General features: G+C 40.7%; 1 protein-coding gene across 1 annotated transcript in view; it reads right to left on the bottom strand.

Moving 5' to 3' along the window:
* Positions 1-21,827, bottom strand: part of AQP9 (aquaporin 9) — a 40,618-nt gene extending 18,791 nt beyond the window's left edge. Inside the window, exon 1 of the mRNA XM_017671202.3 lies at positions 21,433-21,827. Within this exon, the coding sequence (XP_017526691.1) occupies positions 21,433-21,543 (111 nt within the window). The 5' untranslated portion in view covers positions 21,544-21,827. The remainder of the gene's footprint in view (positions 1-21,432) is intronic.
* Positions 21,828-23,900: the final 2,073 nt, after the last annotated feature.

Genomic DNA, 23,900 nt, shown 5'->3' with positions numbered 1-23,900 from the left:
CCAAGCTAGCTGGCGTTTTGGTAGCATCTTCTGAAAAGGAGAACAAAATATTACTGACAACTGGGAGGACCCAACTTAGACCACTGAGACAAGAAGAAACACATCCAGACACGACTCATCCTCAGATATTACTGCTTTCTGGGCAAGCGTCTTCTCTCTTTTATGGTCTGATAGCATGCGCTTGTGCTAGTCTGGAGGGGGCAAAGAAGCTTTAAATGGCCAAGTGGGCCCAGGGAGGCCTCTGCCCTGTGAAATTTCATTATGATGAAGACTCTCCTCTTCCACCCCAGATGCTGAAATTGCTTTTTTTATTTTTTTCTTTCCTAGGGAGGATAATCGAGGCTATGAACTGCAGGGAGGGCAAGCAAGAGAAATTAGCAATGTAGGGACTTTAATTACCCTCCTCAGAAATTGCCACTCAGAAGACTGCAGCCCAGATTCACATCATTGCTTCTTAATTTTAAAATACATGTATTAGAGGGTGAAAAAGCAATGAGGAAGTCAGGTAACTGCCTATTGGTATCTTCCCTGGTCTGCCTTCCCCACCTGCATTGACAGCACCAGGGAAGCAGATCTTGGATATTCTAATGAATCGTGGTTGATGGCTGGGGACTTGACCACCCACTCTGGTTTTCCTCGTCTGTGTGCCCAGTGTAACTGTTTCCCTTCAAAAATGAGAGAACTGTCCTTTGTGGTATAACTGAGACATATTACAACATGATTCTCTGCCCTAACCATCGAGTACTGCCACACCACTCCCATTCCTAGACATAAAGAGACCCTATCCATCCTGTCTCAATTTGCTGGGCCCCCTATTTGGAAAGATTTTTTGGACACACCAGTCATCCATCCCTATTCTCATCAAACCTAACCTTTCTTCTCTGAAATTCCCACATGCTACCCATACTATGTAATTACTACTTAGTTGTTTTCCAAGGGCCTGATCTTGAGTTCCTTATCTAGGAACCATCTCTAAGATTCTTTCCCCATGCCAACAGCCCGTAATAGGCCAGTTTGTTCTGTTTTGTTCTGCTTCCTTGGGTGTCATGTTTCCCAAGTCCATCCTTACTCTGGTGCAGGACATCTATCGGCCCTCAAGGTCTCCCACCTTCTTGTCAGGATTTAGCATCTGCTCCATCTAGCTGCCTTCTCCAGAAGAACTGGAAAAATCACAAAACCATGCAGGGGGGATATTATAAAGCCATATATTTGGTTTTCATTGTGTCCTTCACTGTCCACTCAAATCTCATTCACTTCTCATTTGTAGTCTCCCAATAGCTTCACCAAGCCTTCCCTTCTGTCCTCTGCTTAATCCACCCAAGTTCCTTTCTGCAAATACCACTACCTACTACTTGACTCAGCACCTATAAGAGGCCTTAAAGATCAATGGCAATTTGGAATATCACATACACATTGTGTTCCAGTTTATCAGTGCTGAGTAACTAATTACCTCCAAACCTAGTGCCCCAAATGCTATGATTTATTTTGCTTATGAATCTGCAATTTGGGTGATGTTTGCCAGGGCGTCTCATCTCCACTCCATCTGGTGTCAAATGTGATGGCTCAAAGTTGGAGAATTAGAATTACTTGAGGTCTCACACAATCCTGTGTCTAGTGGTTGATGTTGGCTGCCAGCTGATGCCTTAGCTGGGGTGTCGGCCCAAACGCCTGCAAATGGCCTCGCCATGTGGCTTGGCTTCTTCACAACGTGGTGGTTAGGCACCAACGATGAGCACCATGTAGGCTCCATAGCCTGTGTTCTTAAACCCTGCACCACCCTCTCTCTCAGCCTAGGCACTATGCTCATTCTGACTCAATGGCACAGAAACTGGATCTGATATAAGCACTCTCTCTACAGTTCACCTAGTCCTTTCTGGACTACCGTTAGGCATAGGGAGCTTATTACATCAGGCAGCTTCTTCTGTATAATGCTTGCTGTTCCAGTTGCTGGGGAGTCCTTTCTTATATGAAGTTAAAGTCCTCTTTCCTACCATTTCTGTTAGCTCCAGGCCTACTCCTGGGACCATGGAGGACAAGCCTCTTTCACATGTCAGGAACTCCAGTAGTGGAGAGAGCATATGGTCCTCCCTAGTTCTCCTCTCCTGGATGCCTGTCACTTCATCTCTGATATCTGGATCTCCTTGGATTCCCAGTGAGTCTCACCTGGATAAGCTCTAGGTTGTCAGCATCCCTAATAAAACACAGAGCCCAGAAATGGACACAATCCTCCCTTATCTGTGCTTCCAGGAGGTACCCCTAGTCATCCCCAATCACCTCGAGCAAACATTCTGGAAACATCTGGTATTCCTTCCTCTTCTCTCTATTGGCCACCTAGTGCCAGTCATTCCAAAACCTTCTAAGCCTTCTTCTGCAGCCTTCAAGTGGCACCCCCAGCTCCAGTGTCTCTCCATCAGTGACCATGCCAGGTGAAGTGCCAGGAATACACTGACCATCATTGCTCAGGAAGTGCCAACACGAACCCTCCCACTTGGTACTCAGGGCTCTCCTGTGCCTTGCCTCGTGATCCCCAGACACTTTCTGCCCAGGATCTTCAGCATAGATCTTTTGTATCAGTCTGGCTGGTATCCTAGTCACCTTGAGTCCTCTGAGCTCATGACACTCGTTTGCAGATGTGCACACCTGCTGATGCTATGCCTCCCAAAAGAACATCCTTTCCCTGCACCTTCCCCAACCACATCCAACCTATTCTTAACACTGAGCCAAAATTCTCCTTTTCCTGTAGGGACCTCACAACTGAAGCCCTGAGAGGCTCTGCTGCTTCTCCTGCCACATCCTCGCAATGTCATTTCACTGTATTCACCTTGCCGGTGTTTCCCCACCAAAACTATAATATAAAGTCCAACATGGCAGCTCATGTTTCTTTATGTTCCATGCTTATATAATGTTTGATGGAAGATATTAACATGTCTATAAGCAGAAAAAACACCGTGTAAATGTCTTTTCAAGAGAAAAAGTTAGTTTGGGGGTATATGTGAAAAGTGGGAAAAGTGATATCTAAGAAATATGCGTTGGAACTGCTTGGAAGTTCCCAGATGAGCCAGGACCCCTACCTGGTTACTGGACACAGTGTAAAGCCCAACACGATGATGTGATTACCACAAACTGAAATGCTGGGAATGGGGATAGAGAATAATAAACTCACAGATTTTATTTCATTTGACTCTTCTCAAATCTCTTGTGTATTTATCACCTCCTTTAAAATGTAAACAAGATGTTTCTAGCAGTACATAATAGACACCCAATAAATATTTTCAGTGGATATGTAAAAACTGAGCCTTTTCAGAACAGCAGTAGTTAATAAAGGTTAGGAATTCCTTAGTAAAATGTTTGCTAATGTGTGCAACCTGGGGCCAGGGATCACTGGGGAGCCTTGCAATTATTCAAGGAGTCTACGATTCTTCCTGTGCATCAAACACTGTCCATAGAAAGAAAAAATAACATGTCTTGTATCTACCTTTTGTGGTCCAGTATTTTCAGCATTAATGGATACTTAAAGAACAGTTTCTATCTTGGAGCTCTTAAACATTTTTGCAGCTAAAAGGGGCACCTTAGAAAAACACCATCACGGAAAAACACTGTCATGGACTTGGGAAAAAAGGCTGTATGAAATGTTTGCTACCTGTACTCATCTATTTAGAGTAGTGTGGATAAAAAAATACAAATACCAGCTACCATCTATTTGGTGTGTTCTTCACCCCAAGTTCCATGCTAAATACCTTACTTGTATTACTTCATCAGTATCCCATTATTAACTTATGATCATCCTGGGAGGGAAATGTCATTATCTCCATTTTATGGATGAAGAAACTGAGGCTGAGAGAGGCCAAGCAATTCATCCACTGTTACATAATAAAAATAAATGAGACAGAGTGAAAGACCTATACCCTGAAAACAACAAGTCACTCTTAAGAGAAATTAAAGGGGACACTAACAAATGGAAACTCATCCCATGCTCGTGGCTAGGAAAAATTAATATTGTCAAAATGGCCATCCTTCCCAAAGCAATATACAGATTTGATGCAATCCCTATCAAATTACCAGCAACATTCTTCAACGAACGGGAACAAATAGTTCAAAAATTCATATGGAAACACCAAAGACCCTGAATAGCCAAAGCAATCCTGAGAAAGAAGAATAAAGTGGGGGGAATCTCATTCCCCAACTTCAAACTCTACTACTAAGCCATAGTAATCAAGACAATTTGGTACTGGCACAAGAACAGACCCACAGACCAGTGGAACAGAATAGAGACTCCAGACATTAACCCAAACATATATGGTCAATTAATATTCGATAAAGGAGCCATGGACATACAATGGGGAAATGACAGTCTCTTCAACAGATGGTGCTGGCAAAACTGGACAGCTACATGTAAGAGAATGAAACTGGACCATTGTCTAACCCCATACACAAAAATAAATTCGAAATGGATCAAAGATCTGAATGTAAGTCATGAAACCATAAAACTCTTAGAAAAAAACATAGGCAAAAATCTCTTAGACATAAACATGAGTGACCTCTTCTTGAACATATCTCCCCGGGCAAGGAAAACAAAAGCAAAAATGAACAAGTGGGACTATATCAAGCTGAAAAGCTTCTGTACAGCAGAAGACACTATCAATAGAACAAAAAGGTACCCTATAGTATGGGAGTATGGGAGAATATATTTGTAAATGACAGATCCGATAAAGGCTTGACATCCAAAATATATAAAGAGCTCACCTTCCTCAACAAAAAAAACCCAAATAATCCAATTAAAAAATGGGCAGAGGAACTGAACAGACAGTTCTCCAAAAAAGAAATTCAGACGGCCAACAGACACATGAAAAGATGCTCCACATCGCTAGTTATCAGAGAAATGCAAATTAAAACCACAATGAGATATCACCTCACACCAGTAAGGATGGCTACCATCCAAAAGACAAACAAGAACAAATGTTGGTGAGCTTGTGGAGAAAGGGGAACCCTCCTACACTGCTTGTGGGAATGTAAATTAGTTCAACCATTGTGGAAAGCAGTATGGAGGTTCCTCAAAATGCTCAAAATAGACTTACCATTTGACCCAGGAATTCCACTTCTAGGAATTTACCCTAAGAATGCAGCACTTCAGTTTGAAAAAGACAGATGCATCCCTATGTTTATCACAGCACTATTTACAATAGTCAAGAATTGGAAGCAACCTAAGTGTTCATCAGTAGATGAATGGATAAAGAAGATGTGGTACATATACAGAACGGAATATTATTCAGCCATAAGAAGAAAACAAATCCTACCATTTGCAACAACATGGATGGAGCTAGAGGGTATTATGCTCAGTGAAATAAGCCAAGCGGAGAAAGAGAAATACCAAATGATTTCACTCATCTGTGGAGTATAAGAACAAAGGAAAAACTGAAGGAACAAAACAGCAGTGGAATCACAGAACCCAAGAATGGACTGACAGGTACCAAAGGGAAAGGGACTGGGGAGGATGGGCGGGTAGGGAGGGATAAGGGCGGGGGGAAGAAGAAGAGGGATATTAAGATTAGCATGCATGGGGGGGTGGGAGAAAGGGGAGGGCTGTACAACACAGAGAAGACAAGCAGTGAATCTACAACATTTTGCTGTGCTGATGGACAGTGACTGTAAAGGGGTTTATAGGGGGGACCTGGTATAGGGGAGAGCCTAGTAAACATAATATTCTTCATGTAAGTGTAGATTAAAGATAACAAAAAAAGAGCGAAATAAAAGGGGGATTACTCCCTGATAGGATAAAACTAACTGCAAATCAACGATGAATGCTTGCTTTACATATCCTTAATTTTGATCTTTTAAAGGGTGTCAGATGATCAGCTATGGAAGTATATTTTTCTGATAATATTCCTTTCTCTTAAAAAAAAGCCATTCCTGTGTGGTGATCTCCAATAGGTTCTTCACAATGGTATAAAGGTCATATCAAAGTGTGGACAAAGGGTTTGTTTGTGTTTATACAGAGGATCAAAGCCTAATTTGGCTACCCAGAAAATGAATTAAGATACGATATGAAGAAGAACTTCCAACATCAACATCCTCTGGAAGAGTCATTCCAGAAGATGATCATCAAAAAACTTCAACAAAGATCCTGGCGCTGTTGCAGTTGTAGCTGCAGTCATCCCACCGGTTCCTGGTCTTGCCATTGGAATGAAGAAGGAGATATGTAAGCTGGCCTGTGCATACAGTAAAACAACAAATTTGACTGGATCTATACTGTCGGAACTCAACCAAGAATTAGAAGAAGTGCAAGTTGCAGTGCTCCAAAATCATGCGACTATAGACTATCTACTGTTAAAAGAACATATGGGATGTGAACAGTTCCCAGGAATGTGTCGTTTTAATTTGTCTGATTTTTCTCAAACTATTCAAATTCAGTTAGACAATAGCCATCATATCATTGATAAGTTTTCACAAATGCCTAGGCTATCTAACTGGTTTTCTTGGTTTCACTGGATATGGCTGGTAATTGTAGGTCTGCTTTTCTTATGTAGCTGTATTCCTATTATGTTAATGTGTGTATGCAATTTAAGTAGTTGTTTGTTAAAACCTATACATGCTTATGTTACTCTACAAGAAGATATGTCAAAGAAATAATCAATCTTCCCATGTTTTCTTCTGTCTGCTACTTCTATAGCTTTTCTTCTTCCTTCCTAATTACAATCCTTTAGTAGAATTCATGCCTCATATAGAAAATTACCGAGTATCATAATTCTTCCAAGTGGTAAAGATACCTCAAGACAAATGCTGGGCATAGAAGCCACAGGGCATAAATCTGCAAAGAAGTAAAAAGCTAACCTTTTCAAAGAATATTGCTTCTCTCTCACTTACCAACTTTACATTTTCCTGTATAGCCCTGGAAGATGGCTGGTTAGCCAGAGATGGGTAAGATTCCTCAAGGGAGGAACAACCTCAGACAGGCACAGTTGCAGGGGGGCCATCAGGTGAGAAATTGGGGATCAACAGAGGTGAGGCTTAGAACCTCACCCCCGCTGTTTTGAGAAAAATCTTCTGCGTCCGTGGATGTTTTGTTGCCCTTGTCTAGCTTGGATTAATACTTAGTCTATAGGCACAGACCTGATCATCTACATTTGCCCTCTCACAGCACTAATTATGTTTTCTAACTTTATATTGCATCTACCTACCACTTCAGCATTTTATTAAAAATAATAATAATAATAATAAGGGAGAAATGTGGGATTCACATATAAATCAAGTATAAAAATCAAACGAATAATCATATCTGACTTGATTGTTTATAGTTCATAATGCGTGATCAAAACCGAAAGTTTCTGTGATGACTGCCCTTGTACTGTTCACCATGTAAGAACTTATTCACTATGTAAGAACTTGTTCACCGTGTAAGAACTTGCTCGTTATGCTTCAGAAGGTTGGAGACTGTTGAGAATTAGGCTTGTGGTTGATTAAAAGATTGTGCGTTGAGTCCCCTATACAGAATTTTATTGCTGTTAACAACCATTTGATTAATAAATATGAGAGATGCCCTCTCAAAAAATAAATAAATGAATGAATGAATGAATGAATGAATGAATAAATGAATAAATAAATCAATAAATGAGACAGAACTAAGATTTGATCCCAGGTCTCTGTTAGTCAGAGGCCTGCACTCTTAACCGGTACACATTAGATGGAGCAAGAGGTCATCAGAAGCAACCAGTGTCCCAAGAATTCATGGAAATATTCAGGGAGAACACTGGGGGGTCATAGGATATAGGAGAGGGGTCCAGTTTTCCTATCTGCATACTGAAAGTGAAGGGCTGTCCTGGGATGTCGAAGGACCAGGAGACCCCAGGCAGCAGCCACCTGCTACCCACCTACCCAGGGTGGAAGGCCTCCCTGTAACCAGGTGCGTCAGGCCAGGGAGAAGGGACTGGGGCTGCAGCTCGTCTGGCAGCCTCCTTGTGCCTCTTGATCCTTGTGCCGGGACACTTAGCTTTTCTGCTGACAACAAATCTGGTGGTCTCTTGGCTCAGAAAAATCCCAATATTTGTGCTTTTTCACCAAAGCTTCCCATGACCTAAAGAAAAATTATTTTCAGCCCCATTTCCCTTCTTTTTTCAGAAATTAAAGAGATACATAGGCGATTAAGTACAGCTTTTCAGTTTATAGAAAACCTATTTTTTTAAATTTCTCTTTGCTGGATTTCTGGCTCTCTTCATATAGAAAACTTCTACAAGATGACCAAGGACTCACCAGGGGAACTGACACCCGAAGGCAGAGTTAAACCCTTTCCTCTCTCGTTCTTTTTCACTGCCTCCTTTCCTCAGAGGGTGTAAGTCTGCGGTCGTCGGCAGAAAGCACAGGGCGTCCTGCTAATGCTGACAAAACCTGCCTACCAGTGGGAGTGCGTGGGCTGCGAAACCGTGGGGCAGGTCTTGTCCACCGTGAGGAACGCCATGTACGAGCCACATAGGTTTTTGTGGCACTGACAGGCATTTGGGAGACTTCTTAGCATTCATATTTATCCTCAACACCGAGGTGCAAGAAGTCAAACCATTCCCCCACCCCTGCTTGCCCCTTTAGAACCTTTTACTGAGCCAGCGTCAAAGACGGCCACCCAGGGGCTATTCTAACATGCCCTGATATCTCCAAAGCTCACTTGGCTGGTATTTATTTATTCGTTATTGTTCTCATAGGTTGTTAATATCCTCTAATCCAGGAGTGCCTGTTTGCTCTGTGCCGTGTGGGCAGCACAATGGGCCCCAAGAACGTGAGTCATATATGACTGTTTACCTGCAGGCACTCTTGGAAATAGGTAAGGAATATATTTTAAATAAACTTTTATACTTTGAACAAAAATACCCTTCAGTAATTTGTCATTAAATCATGCAAACTTTCATAAAACAGAAGTCAGTATTAAAAGAACATGTCTGTGGCAACACATGTGTTTTAAATAAACTGATTTGTGTGTGAGTATCAGATAGGAATACACACACACACACACACACACGCACACATAAGTTATAAATACTTTATTTCATCCCATAATAACTTGAAGGGGAGGAAAACTCTGCTGCTTTCATCTAAAGAAATCTTGGGTTAAAGAAATTAAGTAATTTGTCTGGGGACAAACAGCTAGTGAAAAGATCGCTTGGAACACAAAATTAACATTTGTGTCCAAAGTTTATCTTCCTTCACTTACACTAAACTGCCCTCAGCTGTACCTGAGTCAAAGAAGTAGTTTGTTCATATTTGTGCTTTAGAAGTCCATCTTTCAAAAAATCACATTGTAGGAAATTAGGATCCCCAAATCTACAAGTGCCCCTAATCAAGATTTGGCATTCACTCAGCCATTTCTTCCTTTCTTCATTCATCCTCCATGGATATATACGTACACTTGAAAATTCTCAGTGTTATGCCTGGTGCCTGCTGGTAGCATGGATGCAAAAGAAAAATCAGACACACATCCTCTAAGAGCTCACAGACCAGAAAGAGAGGTAATAAAGCTGAGAACTGATAAGAATCTTAAGAAAAGTATGGATGAAGTGTGGCACTGTTAGTCAGGGATATACGCTTGTTAATAATGAGTGGCTTAAGCATTTACGCCTAGGGAAGGTATGCGGGGAGTTGCAGTTTTGCAATTCAGCCTTCCTAACTAGATAGTGGCTATTTTGACATTCAAGTCCCCCTAAATCCTTGAATCATTTTATTAATATCCCAAATCATCAAATCACCAGACATACCATTAAAACTGAGATATATTGATATATCCACATGAGTGTATAACAGATTGGCCTAATGAGAAATTTGACTAAGTTTATATGAAATCAAGATTTCTCTTCTGATATTGCCTGAAATAAAAATGGTTTTCACATTTTTGCCTTGATCAATTTTGTCAGGTGGTAGTATAGGAAAAGAAAAGAAAAAACCCCAAATCCTGTAAGTAGGAATACAATTTCCAATAGTCAGGCCTCTTGTAAACAGATGATATTGAACAGAAGACTGAGACCCTCGCAATCTTTCCATTTGCCCTTTCTGGTGAGAACATTGTGTTTCCAGAGAATGTCATTAAGGACACTTTAGAGCAGAGTTCCACACTGGTGGTCCATGGCTAAAGTCAGACATGAGTAGGACTGACTCCTAAGATGTGTTTTATTTGGCCCACATGGTGATTTTTTTTTAATCTTAGAAATTGTTGCCGGTATTTAAAAATAGAAAAATTACACATAGAAGTCTTAGCTCATGAAAAGCACTCAACAATTAGCTGCTGTTGTTACTATTGTCACTGCATGTGGATATAATCACATATACTGAATATGCATATCTAACAAGTGGAGTGGGATGTGGGACTTCCAGTCACATGTACAGTGCAGGCTGTGGGGCCAAGGGTTCAGAGCATGTACTGACAGACATGCTCAAGACTTCTGGAAAATCTGATAAAGCCCTAACCCATTACTGCTTGGCCACAGTGAGAGGGTGTGGATGGCAGATGCCCCCTAAAACAGGGCATACAGTCTCCACTTCCTCCCTAACCCCTCCATACCCACTTCACTCACATAGGTCATCTGCCTGGTCTCAATAAGCTTTGGATCTATTGACCTGTCTTAACTCCTGGAAGGAGAAACCCATTTAGTTTTTGGTGCCAGTGATTTCCTGGCCTCATAGCTACCGTGATGATAACAGACCTGGGCTGAGATGCAGCACAGCCTCCTGCTTCCCAGAGGACTGAGCTGTGGCTACCTTCAAATGAAGGACTGAATACAGGCAAAACTTTAGGTAAAGTGGTGGTGATAGGGAGACCAAAAAAATCCATGGTCCTCGTTCTTAAGAACGGAGTCACTTTGGGGCTTGCCAGAGGTTTGCCCCCTCCTGTGAACATTTGGGTGTTTGTAACTGGAGAGGAAGGAGAACAAGCACCGATCTGTCAGTACATGCTCTGAACCCTTGGCCCCACAGCCTGCACTGTACATGTGACTGGAAGTCCCACATCCCACTCCACTTGTTAGATATGCATATTCAGTTTATGTGATTATATCCACATGCAGTGACAATAGTAACCACAGCAGCTAATTGTTGAGTGCTTTTCATGAGCTAAGAACGTCCATACCTTATCCGTTAGTTCTCGCAGTGACCCAGTGAGTCAGGTCCTCTTATGCCTCCATTTTACAAATAAGGAAATGAAGCTGAGAGGGGTTCAGAGGTCAAGAGAATTTCTCACATTCACAGGTAGTAAGCGATGGGACCCAGGTTTGGTTGCACCTAATCCTGGGCACTTGGCAGTTGAATGAGCAAACATTTACAGCATGCGTACCGTGGGTCAGGCGCTCTCACATGTATCACTTCCATTATTCCTCCTAATACTTAATCCTCATTTAAAAAGTGGAAGACTGAACAACCTGAAAAAGTTCGTATAGCTACAAAGTGGCAGAGTCTGAATCTGGAGCCAGGTTTTCTGATTCCCAGTTCTGTGTTCTTCCTCAAGAAAACTGTCCCAGTGGGTCCACATGTTCCTTTTATTAGCACAGAATGCATGCTTATGCATGGCTTTCCAGTCAGTTAGTTTTCCAATTGGAAAATAATACTTTCTCAACCATATCAAAAATAGTCGCAAAAAAACAGGACTGAAACCTCAATATTTTAGTTAAAAATAAAGCATTTGTTGGCATGCAGCCTGAGAGAATATCAGGATGAGATCAATCATCCCTCAAGAACCAGCTGTACTTGAAAAGAGGTGATAGTAGGGCAGGCTCATAAAAAGAGTGGAATCTGAGATTCGGAGAACCAGGTGAACAGGCAGATGGCCAACCTCAGCGCTCTCTGAGCAGAAAAGAGTACCAAGAAAAAACCTGGGCCTGAGAAATTAAAGAACTCCATTCTTTCTCCTACGCTGAAAAGAACAAAGCTCTCCTTTTCTGACCTACACCAGGCATCCATATCCCTCAACTCATCCCAAATAATGCTGGGTTGGACAAGAAATGGATCATGACCGAGCACTGGAATAAGTAACTAATCAAGTGTGTGCTTATTAAGACATGAACATTCATATTAGGATAACCATGGGTCTGATTACGCTGGGTGTGGATGGGGGTTACTGAAGATAGTTCTCCCTTTATTCAGAGTGGCCCAACAATGCTCGGTACACCTTGGGTCACTTAATCTGGAAAATCTATGAAAGCAGAGGAATTCTGGGGTAGATTTGTTTCTTAGATTCATTCTAGACCCTGCAATTCCCAAAATATGTTCCACAGATCATCAGTTCCATGAGATGCTCGTCAAGAAAAGGGACTTGTGGTCAAGTAAGTCTGGGGACAGCTATCTATTCTATTACCTTCCTTGAGTTCACAGTGAACATTAAAGGCTCTGATAATTCCTGCAGTTGCAAAAACTGCTCATTAACTTGGTTTAACCCAGTATTTACCATACATATTTAGGAAGGATAGGATATTTTCTTTCACTTAATTCTTATTTGCATTTTGTCAAACTAATGTTCTTCAGAAATCATTTTGAACAATTCCCTTAAACACAAACTCTTCTGAATGAGCTCTTTTGTAGGGAACAGGGATTTGAAGAAAATGTATGTAAACATGTACAAAATTACAAAGAGTATACAATAAAGTATAAGAAATTCATCTCTTTCCCACTCCAGATTTTGTATTTTATTCTTCACAGGTAACTAAAAGTAATACTTTGTGGTACAATTTGTCAAAAATGTGTATGTGTGCATGTGTGTTTATACAAATGGGAATATTTTAAACATACCACTATCTGCCTGCTTTTTCAATTTAGTAGCTTAGAGAGTCTTTCCATGTCAGCATATGAAGACCAGCCTCATTATCTTTAATGGATATGTAAAAGCATTGCAGGAATGCACCCCAATTTCTTTAACCACTTAACTGTTGAAAGAGGCATAGGTTTTTGGTGAGGTTCCCTCCAAAGAAAGTCTAAATTTTCAGGCAGAGACTAAGGCATGTGGGCTAATTCTAAGATGAGAAGGACTAAGTTAAGCCCTTAGGCCCCTTGTTGGTGTCGACTGACTATTCCAGGCCTGTGTCTTAGCATCATCAGCCAATCTATTGAGATGTGGCCTGGAGACACATTTTGCTGGCATGTTTTCTGTTAAAGCCTTTGCTTTGCTTTGTGGGTTCTGTGAACTCAACAGTCCTGTGTCAGCCGTGAAGTAAGTTGCTCACTAGCTGTATGGAGTAGCCTTCACTGCTGGACTGTCTGGCATTGGTCGTTTCCACTCCTTATCTCACTTTCATGAGGCTTTGCTTCCTCACTTTATGGGGTATCTACATCACAAGACTGATGAGTAAAGAGGAGCCGACTTCCACTCTCATTCCGATGTTCTCCTGTCTTTTTAAGTAGTGAGAATATGTTGCAATGGACTTTGTTACTAAAGAAAAACTAGCCAAATCCACTCTGGGAAGTAGAAAATAAAAATAGTTCTTCTTTGAAGTCAGTGAGGATAGGAGTTTTCTGGGTCAAAATGAAAACTTAGGGATCAAAATCAGAGCTCTGTTTGGCAGAATAAAGTTTGGTTTAGGAGTTTGCAACCCTTAGATCAGTGACCCAAAACAACCTTTCTCCCCAGATCCTTTTTTGTAACTCTGAAATTTCCCTGGCTAGTCTGGCCCTTCATGTTCATTGCTGTTAAAGGGAAGCCTGCAGGAAGTCCTTTAGCTGATACTGACTCAGGGTCTAAGGACTTGGAGAGAATCAGCCTCAGTTGGAGAAAGCATGGGATTTCTTAGTCATTTATGGTCACACATCCCACGTGGGGAGAAATATAACTCAAGAATATACTTTTTCCAAAGTGTTAAGGGTAAATACTTAAAGGATGGAAAGAATAAGGAGAGGAGAAAACAGAAATAAAGAAAGCTGATCAACTCAATGGGAGGATAAAAAAAAAAAGTCAAAGCAGAAACTACTGAGTGGAAAACAAAGAAACCATATTAAAAATTCAAAAGAGGATACCACAACAGGTAAAAGAAGAGATGCTAAAAGCCATCAACAAATACTATGGAAAGTTATTTCAAATCATCGCTTCCTCTGTATGAATTTTCAGAGTATTAGCAATTTTAAAAACTACACTTTAACACAAATGAAGTATAGTTTCCTAGAAAACAGACCCTCAAAATGTCATTAAGAATAGAAAATTCAAATTAGACATAAATTTGAGAGACATCTTCTCTCACACACCTCTCTCTCTCTCTTTCAACATACATGCTAAGAAATCTTTAAGGAACAGATAATCCTCATTTTATACAAAGTGTTCCAGAAAATATAAAAAGAGTAAAAGGACTCCAATTCATTTTATGAGGCTAATGTAACCTTGGTAGCAAAACTAGACAAGGACAACATAATAAAAAGAAATTATAATCCAAATCCTTAACAAAGCATTACAAAGTAAATGCTGCATGATTATGTGGGGATTAATCTCAGTAACATAAGGATGAGTCAATGTTAAAAATATTTATCAGGGTGATTTTCTGCATTAACAGATAAAAAAGAAATGCGTATGCTTTTCAAAGGATATAGAAAAAGGTGTTTTTATAAGATTCAATACTCTTAATGAAAGTTTCAGGAAATGAGGAATAGACAGGAACTTCCTTACTCAACTTAGGAGTGTCTACCAAAAATCTACAGGAACTATCACACTTAATAGTAAAAACATGAGTAGGTTCTTTAAAGTTGGGAATAAAACAAAATGCCATAATTACAGCTTCTAATGACACTGTAGAAGAGGTTTTAGTCATGATAATAAGACAAGAAGAAATTAAATATTTAAGATATTTAATTTATATCTAGAAAGAAAGAAATCATTCTCGTATTTTTTAAAAAAATGTCTTGTCTGTATCAGCATGGTCCAATAGAGCATTTTGCAGTGAGGGAAAAGTTCTTATGGCTGCTCAGTGTAGCCGGTAGACATGTATAGCTCTTGAGCACTTGAAATAGGACTAGTAAAACTAAGAAACTAATTTATTAAAGTTTAATTTTAATTTAAGTGGCCACATGTGACCAGTGGCTATCATATTTGACAGCTCTGATCTACATGGAATATATAAGATAATCTACATTTGCTTGAACTAAGAGAATTACCAAGTTTGCTGAATACAAGGTCAATACAAAGAAAACAAAATTGTTCCCAAACCCTAGTAAGAACCAATTAGAAAATATACTTTTTAAAATGTACCATTCACAATAGTAATAACTCTAAGATATCTAGAAATAAATCAAACAAAAGATATATATATGACTAAGTAAATTATAAAACATCAGAAAGAAATATGAAAGGCGGGTCTATGAATGAAGAGCTAGTTCATGTTCATAGATGAGAAGATTTAATATTTTAAAGATGTCACTTCTATCTAGAGTAACATATACATTCAATGCAATTCCAGTCAAAATCTCTACAACGTATTTATGGAACATGATAAACTGATCTTAAAATTCCTGTGGAAGAATAAAAAGCCAAACAATGGCCAAGATTATATTGAAAATAATAATAAAGAATAAAAATGCCAGATAACAAAAATTATTTAGAAGGTGATTATAACAAGAATAAAAGGCACTGATGTGGGTCTGGACTGAAACATCAATGGAACTAAATACAGCCTAGACATACAACCACATGTCTATGTGGACTAGAATATGGTAGAGATGTCATCACAATCAGCACAGAGAGGACAGGCTGCTCAGAAATGGTGCTGAAACAGTGGCCTGTCCCTCCAGGTGAGAGGCACTTACTCTATGCCATACACCGACTATGATTTAAACTCTTGGACTTTCACGTAAAAAGAGTTAATTCTCATCATGAATTATGAAATGAATGATGAATTCTCATCATGAAATGATGGTGCATTAGGAATGACTGGGGTCAAAAGCAAATGTGAAAAACAAAACACAACCTATAATAAGAAAACAGAAAATATCTTTAATGTCTGGATTTTAAATACATACCAATAACCTATAACAAGTCAGAAAAAGTAAAAACAAAAAACCAAAATGTGCAAGGAATTAAGGAATGAACAAGCAATTTACAGAATTAAATTCTGATTTTGAGACCTGGGCTTTCTTAAAGTGACAGAACACCTAAGCACATAAGTACAAATGGATGGAAAGCTAAATACTGGACATAAATTCTAAGTAAATAACAAGAAGCAGGTGATATTGACCATGGACGTTCTGTCTGATGTCCTCCTACGGTGGGAGCAACATCTGACAGCTCTGTGATCACGCAGGGCTCTGTCCCCTCATTTGAAAGACACAAGGGCTGAACACCAGATACCACCTCATTCTGAAGCCAGTGTGCAACAGCCCGAGGATGGAGGATCCCTTCGTGGCTCTGGCAGGCAAGCCATCTGTGGCCAGAATCAGTCAGACACTGTGGCCAGCAGACGCTTCTCACCTATCATCTGTTGGTAAAATGACAGCTCTAGCTCTATGCGACCCTCACCCTGGACATCTCAGGCTTGGTGAGGGGCCTGGCTCTGCAAAGCAGTAAGCTAGAACCAGGCAGAGAGGAAACAGAGAAAGGGCAGGCGAAAGAGCTGGAAAGCCAGAGAGGGGAGTTATGGGGTCTCTTGAAACTCACTTCCCAGGTCCTTTGCTCTGAGCCATAGGGTGGTCTCAAGGAGAATCCAGAAAATAGACGTACAGGGGAAAGCACGGTGCAGCGCATGGTCAACGTGATTGTTGGAGACAGGAAGACATGGCTGACCCACCCTAGTTCCCTGGTTTTACAAAAGGTTGGAAAGTGTTTGTAGGTGGTAAAGAGGTACATAAGCTCTAAGCTAATAGATGTATAAAATGTCCCTGCTGGGATTATGTCTGTTCTATATAATCATCTTTTGACACCTCTACCACCTAGTATATTTTAGGCTTTCAAATTAATGAAGTGCTCTTGGACTTCCACATAAAAGGAGTTAATTCTCATCAAATGATGGTGCATCAGGAATGACTGGAGTCAAGATCAGGCCCAGCTCTTGCCTTCGTGGGCTGAGCGATCTTGGGTGAACCTCTTAATTACATTATACCCATTTCTTCATCTGGCAAGATGGAATTGGCCATCTCCCTCATCCCCATCCCCCCTCATATTCATACCCCCTCACTCCCTTTCTCCTGCCAGGATATACATAAATATAAAACTAAACAAGAATCAAGATGAGAAAGCACTCTGTGCCTCTTGGAGGGAAAGCACAGCGGAGACCCAGGGCATGTGCCTGCATGAGGCAGGGCAACTGGGCTCTGCTGATTCACAGGGTGCAGGATTCCACCAGCCTGTGCCTCAGCCTCCCCATCAAGAAGAAGGGCCAACGACACCTGTTTCACCCTTATCTCTGAGTTGTCCTACCAGTACTTGGGAATTCTAAATAATGTAATAGACCAAAACAGACCTGAATTATGTCCTGCAAAACAGACTTACTTTCAGAAATGACTTAAGAACTGTCCTATTTCACACTAAATGCTAACCATATATTCTTTTGTTCCAAAAGCTCTCTAATATGAAGTAGACTTACTGCAAAATCTGAACACACTTTGTAATAATAAGTTTACAGCCAGCATATCTGCAGATCCTTCCAGAATGGAATGTCAAAGTTGGTGACTCTGGCAAGGAGCAACATTCGATCATAAAGTCATGGAGGAAGGCAGGAGCAGACGTGAGAAACACCGTGGGGAGGGAATTGCTCATGTGCCATCCATCCTCCCTCCCTCCCTCCCTCCTGCACTGCCCACTCCCTAAGCCCTCCATATCCTGTGTCCCAGACCTCTACCCTTTCTAGTTCCCCTTTAGGGCATACAGCAAGGGTATTATTTTTTATCAGAAGTATTTACTTTTTCCATTCGTAGGAGATCCCAAAAGGTAAATCTCTACTGTGAAAGCTTGACAGGGTGGGACAAGAATTTAGGTTCTTCTCCAGTGCACAAGTAGATGCTAGCCACTCAGTAAAGTCCAGGCCTGAAAGAAGGCCCTTCCACCACAGGAGGAAATATGGCTGCTTGATGGGCTGTTCCCCCCAGCACCTTCAATAGGATGAGCTCTGTATCAAAAAAACCTTGAAACACTTGAAGAAAGAAGAGGGTATTCAGAGTAGTGAAGACTGAACCTAACTATTATGAGAAATGACTAGAAATCTTGGGAGGCTCAACCCCCAAAAGAGATTTTAATTCAACACACATTTATGGCGGCCTATTTATGTATGTGCAGAATTTTGTGGCACATGTTGGGGAAAGGAGCCTGCAAGATGACCAGGAGGAGACAAAGTAGCTGTTATCATGTAAATGTTCCAAGCGCTCTAAGGTAGAAGAGGGGGAGCACCCAGAGAGGGAGGAGGGAGCTGGCATTGAAGGAGCATTTTGTATGTCAGGAACTTTACGTGTAGTGTGTACGGAATGTGCAGTTTGAAAGCACCAGGCCGCGAGCCCACATCCAAGGGCCTGAGCAGTCCGCCGTCCTCTGCTGCCACCTCACACCTGTCCACCCTCTTTGAGCAGTCTTTTTTTGCTTTAGAAAAGTAAGGACATTGGTTTTGGGGCACAACTAATGGTCTGGTCTCATCAGATGCCCACTAGCTAAACTCACATGCCTGCAAGTAAATGAGAGCTAACTCATGGATCCAATCTATGGAAATGTTAAAGCAGAGGGAGTCTGATTTACCATCCGTCAAGGACACTGCAGAAGGGATTCCAGCAATGGTTGGGACACGTGTGGAAAGTGCAGTCTCTAGAATTAGGGAGAATCCCAGTTCCTGTTTTGGCCAGTTATATCTCTTTCAGACCTCATTTCTCCAACTGCTCATGGGTGATAATAAAGCCTTCCTAATGCAGCTATGGTAAGGGCTACTGAGTGTATGTAAAGAAGCTAACATATATAAGTACTTAATACACGCACCTGCTTTTGCAGCTCAAGGTTTCTAAACCAGTTCTCTGTGACAGGGAGGTGCACTGCAAACCCCCCTTACACTAGCTAATGTGCAAAGGCCTGCCTATCCCCATGTGTAGGCCAAATTTGAGCTAGTTCTTTGGCTTATCAGCTAATTACACAATGTTAGTTGTAGTTTACAAATAATTTTCCTGGACCCTCTCTTCTTTTCATGCTACCAGCAGGCCTTATACGTCATTTATACTACAGTGTGAATGAGTTTGAGATGCTTTCCCTAAGAGCAGGTTTTGAGAGGAGGGAAATCTGATGGCACCAGACTCCCAGTTGGGTCTAGGGGGAAAACCAACTTCACAAATCTGAAGTCCTGCGTGTTTTCTGCCATCTTTTTAAGTGGTCCCTTCTCCCAATGCCTTATCAACATGCAAAATTTTTACTAGAGAAAGCAAGGTGAAATGTACATTTCCTAGTAAAGCAGAAAAAATTACCTTGGATAACCTTTGAGCAAAACCATGTGGTTAAAAATTATGTTTATGCAGAAACTTCTTGCCTAAACATCCCCACAAGCCTCAGCAAAATTGAAGATTATAATTACAATTATAGATTCCATCAGAATTTGCTTTAGAAAATAAATATACAGTGTAGATAGAAATGAAACCTTTCAGGAAATGATTGGAGTTAGCCAGAAGATACAAAGTTTAATATTTCAACATACAATATTAAGACATTTCTTTAGCTCCCACTTTGAATAGTAGGGGAAGACATGCTACTACTTGCATGAGTGGAATAATGAATGGATGAAAACAACTTTCACTTAACTCGGAAGGAATGGAATTATGAAACAGTTTCTTGTTAAGAAATAAAGAGGGTTTTAACTTTTTCAGTTGCAAAAGGGATGTTTAGCTCACTTCCTCCTTTGTGTTTTCTGCAGAGAACTAAGAATTGCAACTCATTTTTATTCACTTCTCTGTACCACACGTCACTATGGGGCTGAAGTCAGTATGTGGTGAAAACCACTGCCCTCTTTGGGACCAAATTGTCAAGTAATGTGACCCAAGGGTTTTTCATATTGCTGAGGGCAATTTTCCAGAAAGCAGTGAATGTAATCGGAGGAATCATGGGCTTTTATTTCTCTTTTTTCTGAACTGCCCCTCCCAGCCATCCGCCTGGCCCCGTGGGTGAGGACGATCAAGAAGGAGTGCAAACACTTGTTCACAATGCCTTGGAAATACTTGAGTGAAGCAGTTAAAAAGAGGTTTTCAGATACGGAAAAACTTATGGCTCTTTCTCACTTTACACTAGGTGTGTTTTTTGAGTTTACAGTCATATCTCAATTTTGGCTTATTCTCCTAAATTATTATGTATTTATGCGAAGCAAAGAACTTTAAAAAATATATAACTGAACATAAAACATTAGTTTCAGTTGTACAACGTAATTATTTGATATTTATATATGTTGCAAAATGATCACCACAATAAGTCTAGTTAACATGCATCACCATATATAGTTAAAAAACTTTTTTTTCTGATGAAAACTTTTAGGATCTATTCTCTTAGCAACATTCAGATACGTAATACAGTATTATTAATGCAGTTACCATGCAGTGCATTATAAAAGCCCTTTTAATGTACAGAGTTTATGGATAATTCTCTATAACCTTAAGAAAAATCAAATTGTTAATACCTGAAGTAGGGAATCATTGAGAAATTAAAATCAGTAGTTGTTACACATGAGAATAGTCAGGCATTTAATTTTCTATTTGCAAATGATCTGCCTCCAGTTAAAAACTCAGGATCTAGACAGTACTGGAACAGGAAACAAGATGAAAGCCTGGAGTCCATCCATTTAACTAAATTTTCCAGTCCTTTATTAACAGCTGTCCAAAGCTCCGAGATTTTGTGAGGTTCTTTGAAAGGAAAATCTTTGAGATGTTCTTAGAATCAGTCCTTCCTTTATATATAGAAGGTCTCGTAACTGTCTCATCAAAGATATTTAGAGATTAGTTCAGGTAAACATGAGGCAAAAATTATACAAAACCGAAGCCAGATGATTGCACAGTACACTATTTCTACCTAGCGCACTTTATAATTTCTTAAAAGTCAAGCGATCTAACAACACAATCTTTGCCAAGCACTTGTAATAAAGCTGTGTCTTGCCATCTACATTTATTGATTGTATCAATCCTTATTTCAAATGACTGAGTCACTTCAGCAAGCAGGTTGTAAATCAGTTAATCAATGAGAAAAATTTTTAATGGCCGATTTTAATCCCAAAGCTGTCTCAGAGTCTGAGTAAATCTCTGAAATGAAGAAAGTAGTTCACTCCTCGTCTTCCACCCCCATCAACTCATGTGGCTAAATGGAAGTGAATAAGTGGAAACCTAATATTGTGGCCACTAAGTAGCCAAACAGCCTGGAAGTAACTTGCTGTTTCCTGGAGGAGATGGATCTAATGATGAACTTAAAAGAAAACAAACGAAAAGCAATCTCTTCACCAGCAGGTAGGTAGAAAGGGAGGCATTACTGGATCAGAATTCAGGAAATCAGGAAATACTTACAAGCATTATAAATGTGCCCAAGAACTCAGAGAGTGTTTCTTTAGCTAAGCTGCTCTTCAAGACCAGTCTCTGCTTGAAGCTTCTCCTCTTTTGTCCCTTCTCAGGATGCATCTTGGGGCTTCTCCAAGGACCACTCTTTCCACCAATATCTGCTTCTTCTGGTCCCTGCTTCACTCCCAAATGAAAATGGAAGTTTTGACAAATGCTCACAGATTCCTGGTGATGTCTGGTGAGACTCTCTGACGGTACAAATGCTGTACCAATTAGAGACTGTGACTTAATCCACTTCTGGTGAAATTGTCATCTCCTGTTCAGTGCTGTTTATTTGAATTAGCGAGCTACAACTTGAAATTCACAAACGATCCTTCTTGTGCCTGATAGATTAATCATTACCTTTTATTCTCAAGGTATTTTTTTTTTCTGTTGGCTTAGGTTTTTTTTCTCCAAAAGATGAGAAAAGAGATGTTGTGCACGCTGTGTTGCCAAACCACAGTGATGGGCTCCAGTCCAGGAGAGATTTACATATTACACAATTGCAGGCTTCTTATTTTTTTCCCCCTATTTAGAAGTGGGTGGTTGGGGCGTAGTTTGGGATTGTCAAGTCAGGTGTATATACATACATCCAGTATAAACATTCTTTTCTGAAGGAGCTTTTCATGTAAGAAATTAGACATGTGTTGTTCTGCAAGATTAATCACTCTTGTTTTCTTGCAGTATAATTTCAGTGATTAATGACACGTCCTTGAGGGTGGTTAGAACCCCCAGTCCACTCCGGAGATGCAGAAGTTAACAGATCACTGCACGTTTCCTACGGCAAGTCTGTAGGACAGGATGGGATCTGCTCCCCAGTTACCATAGCAGGGCTTCATCTGCTGAGGACAGCTTGGGATCCAAGAACCAGAAAGAGGGAGAAGACAGACTGAGTTTTTCTGAAGAAGGAGCCAATTTGAAAACCAAGTCACACCCCTTTATTTACCATGTAATATTTAAGCAAAATACAGAGAAAATAAATAATAGCAGCTTGAAACTCCATATTGCTTGGAGATCACTGAGCCAGAAAGAGATGAGTCTGAGTAGATGCCATCCCAATGAGACGGGAAAGACGTAAATATACCTAAACGAGGCTCCTAGGTTATACCATTTAAGTTTGATGAGTAAACATTCTTGTAGGCAACAAAGTTTAGGACTAGCTTCTTGTCATGTCAAATACTCCAGCCCTGTTTTTTCAAAACTGTTTTTCAAAACCAGTTTGTCTGAAGAAATAGAATCCAGCAGTTGTTTCTGAACTCTAAGGCGGTCCCATGGAATTAGTACCCACGCTTTGTGCTTCCTCCCATCCCTCCCACAGGGAAGCCGGCTATGTTTCAGGCCCTCCCTTATCTTTGCAGGAGGCCCACAGTCATTTCCAGCTCAGGAGGCAGGCAGAAAGGGAGGGAACAGAGGTCTGGAGAAAACAGCTGTTAAGAGTCTAAGAACAGAAGGAGACACCTAATCTGTGGGTGAAATACAGAGTTTAGGCCTAAAGAAATTACCCTGCCTGAGGATATACCATTGTAGAACCAGGACAAGTATACAGCATTTGGGTTTAACTCCTGGTGAAGTTATTGATACTATCATCTAAAAGAATTACTTATGACCATGCTATTCCCTTGTTCCAGTGGATGGACCAGAGAAACAGGACTTGATTGCCGTGGCTACAACCAATGCCACACAAGGGTGTCCTCTGGTCTCTGCACTCACTCATCTCACAAATATTTATGGCATACTCATTCCTTGCCAAGCACTTAGCAAAACACACAGGGCTCATGCCCTTTACGGAGCTTAGAGTCTAGTGAGGGAGACAGACATAAGTGCAATAATCATACACACAGAAATATGAAATCACAACTGAGATATATGTTCTAAAGATGGGGGACATATTTCTATGAGTGAATATAAGGGGGATTTCACCTCATCAGAGAGATCTCTGATGGCTTCCCAAGAAAATCATGGCTGAGCTGAGCTCAGAAGTCAGGGTAGAACTTAACCACATGAAGTAGGGAAGGAAGTGCATGTACAATGGTCTTGGGGGTGGAGGCAGGGACCAGTATGATGCCTGTCCAAAAATGAAAGAAACCCACTACGGAGGGCTCCCAGGAACACAAAGCAAAATGAACCTGGAGCCATGCACAAAGATCAGACCATACTGAGCCTTGTTAATCATGTTTAAGGCTAAAAGCAATAGCAAGTCACTGAGGTGGTTTAAGCAGGAACACAACACTATCAGATTCAAGTTTTTAAAAGATCATCCTGGCTGTGATGTGGAGGGGGAATTGGAGGGTGCCTGCAGTGAGCATATGTAGACCCACTGGGAGATATTACAGACTTCCAGGACTGCGTGGTGCCTTTGACAATGGAGAAAAATGGAAGGATTCAAGAGTTCTCCATATCTTAAAATTGGAAGGACTTGGCAGATTGGATATAGAAGA

The sequence above is a fragment of the Manis javanica genome, chromosome 8, assembly GCF_040802235.1.
Source record: "Manis javanica isolate MJ-LG chromosome 8, MJ_LKY, whole genome shotgun sequence".
NCBI classification, from domain to species: domain Eukaryota; kingdom Metazoa; phylum Chordata; class Mammalia; order Pholidota; family Manidae; genus Manis; species Manis javanica.
Note: the sequence above shows the minus strand (reverse complement) of the source record. Positions and strands in the feature narration are given on the sequence as shown.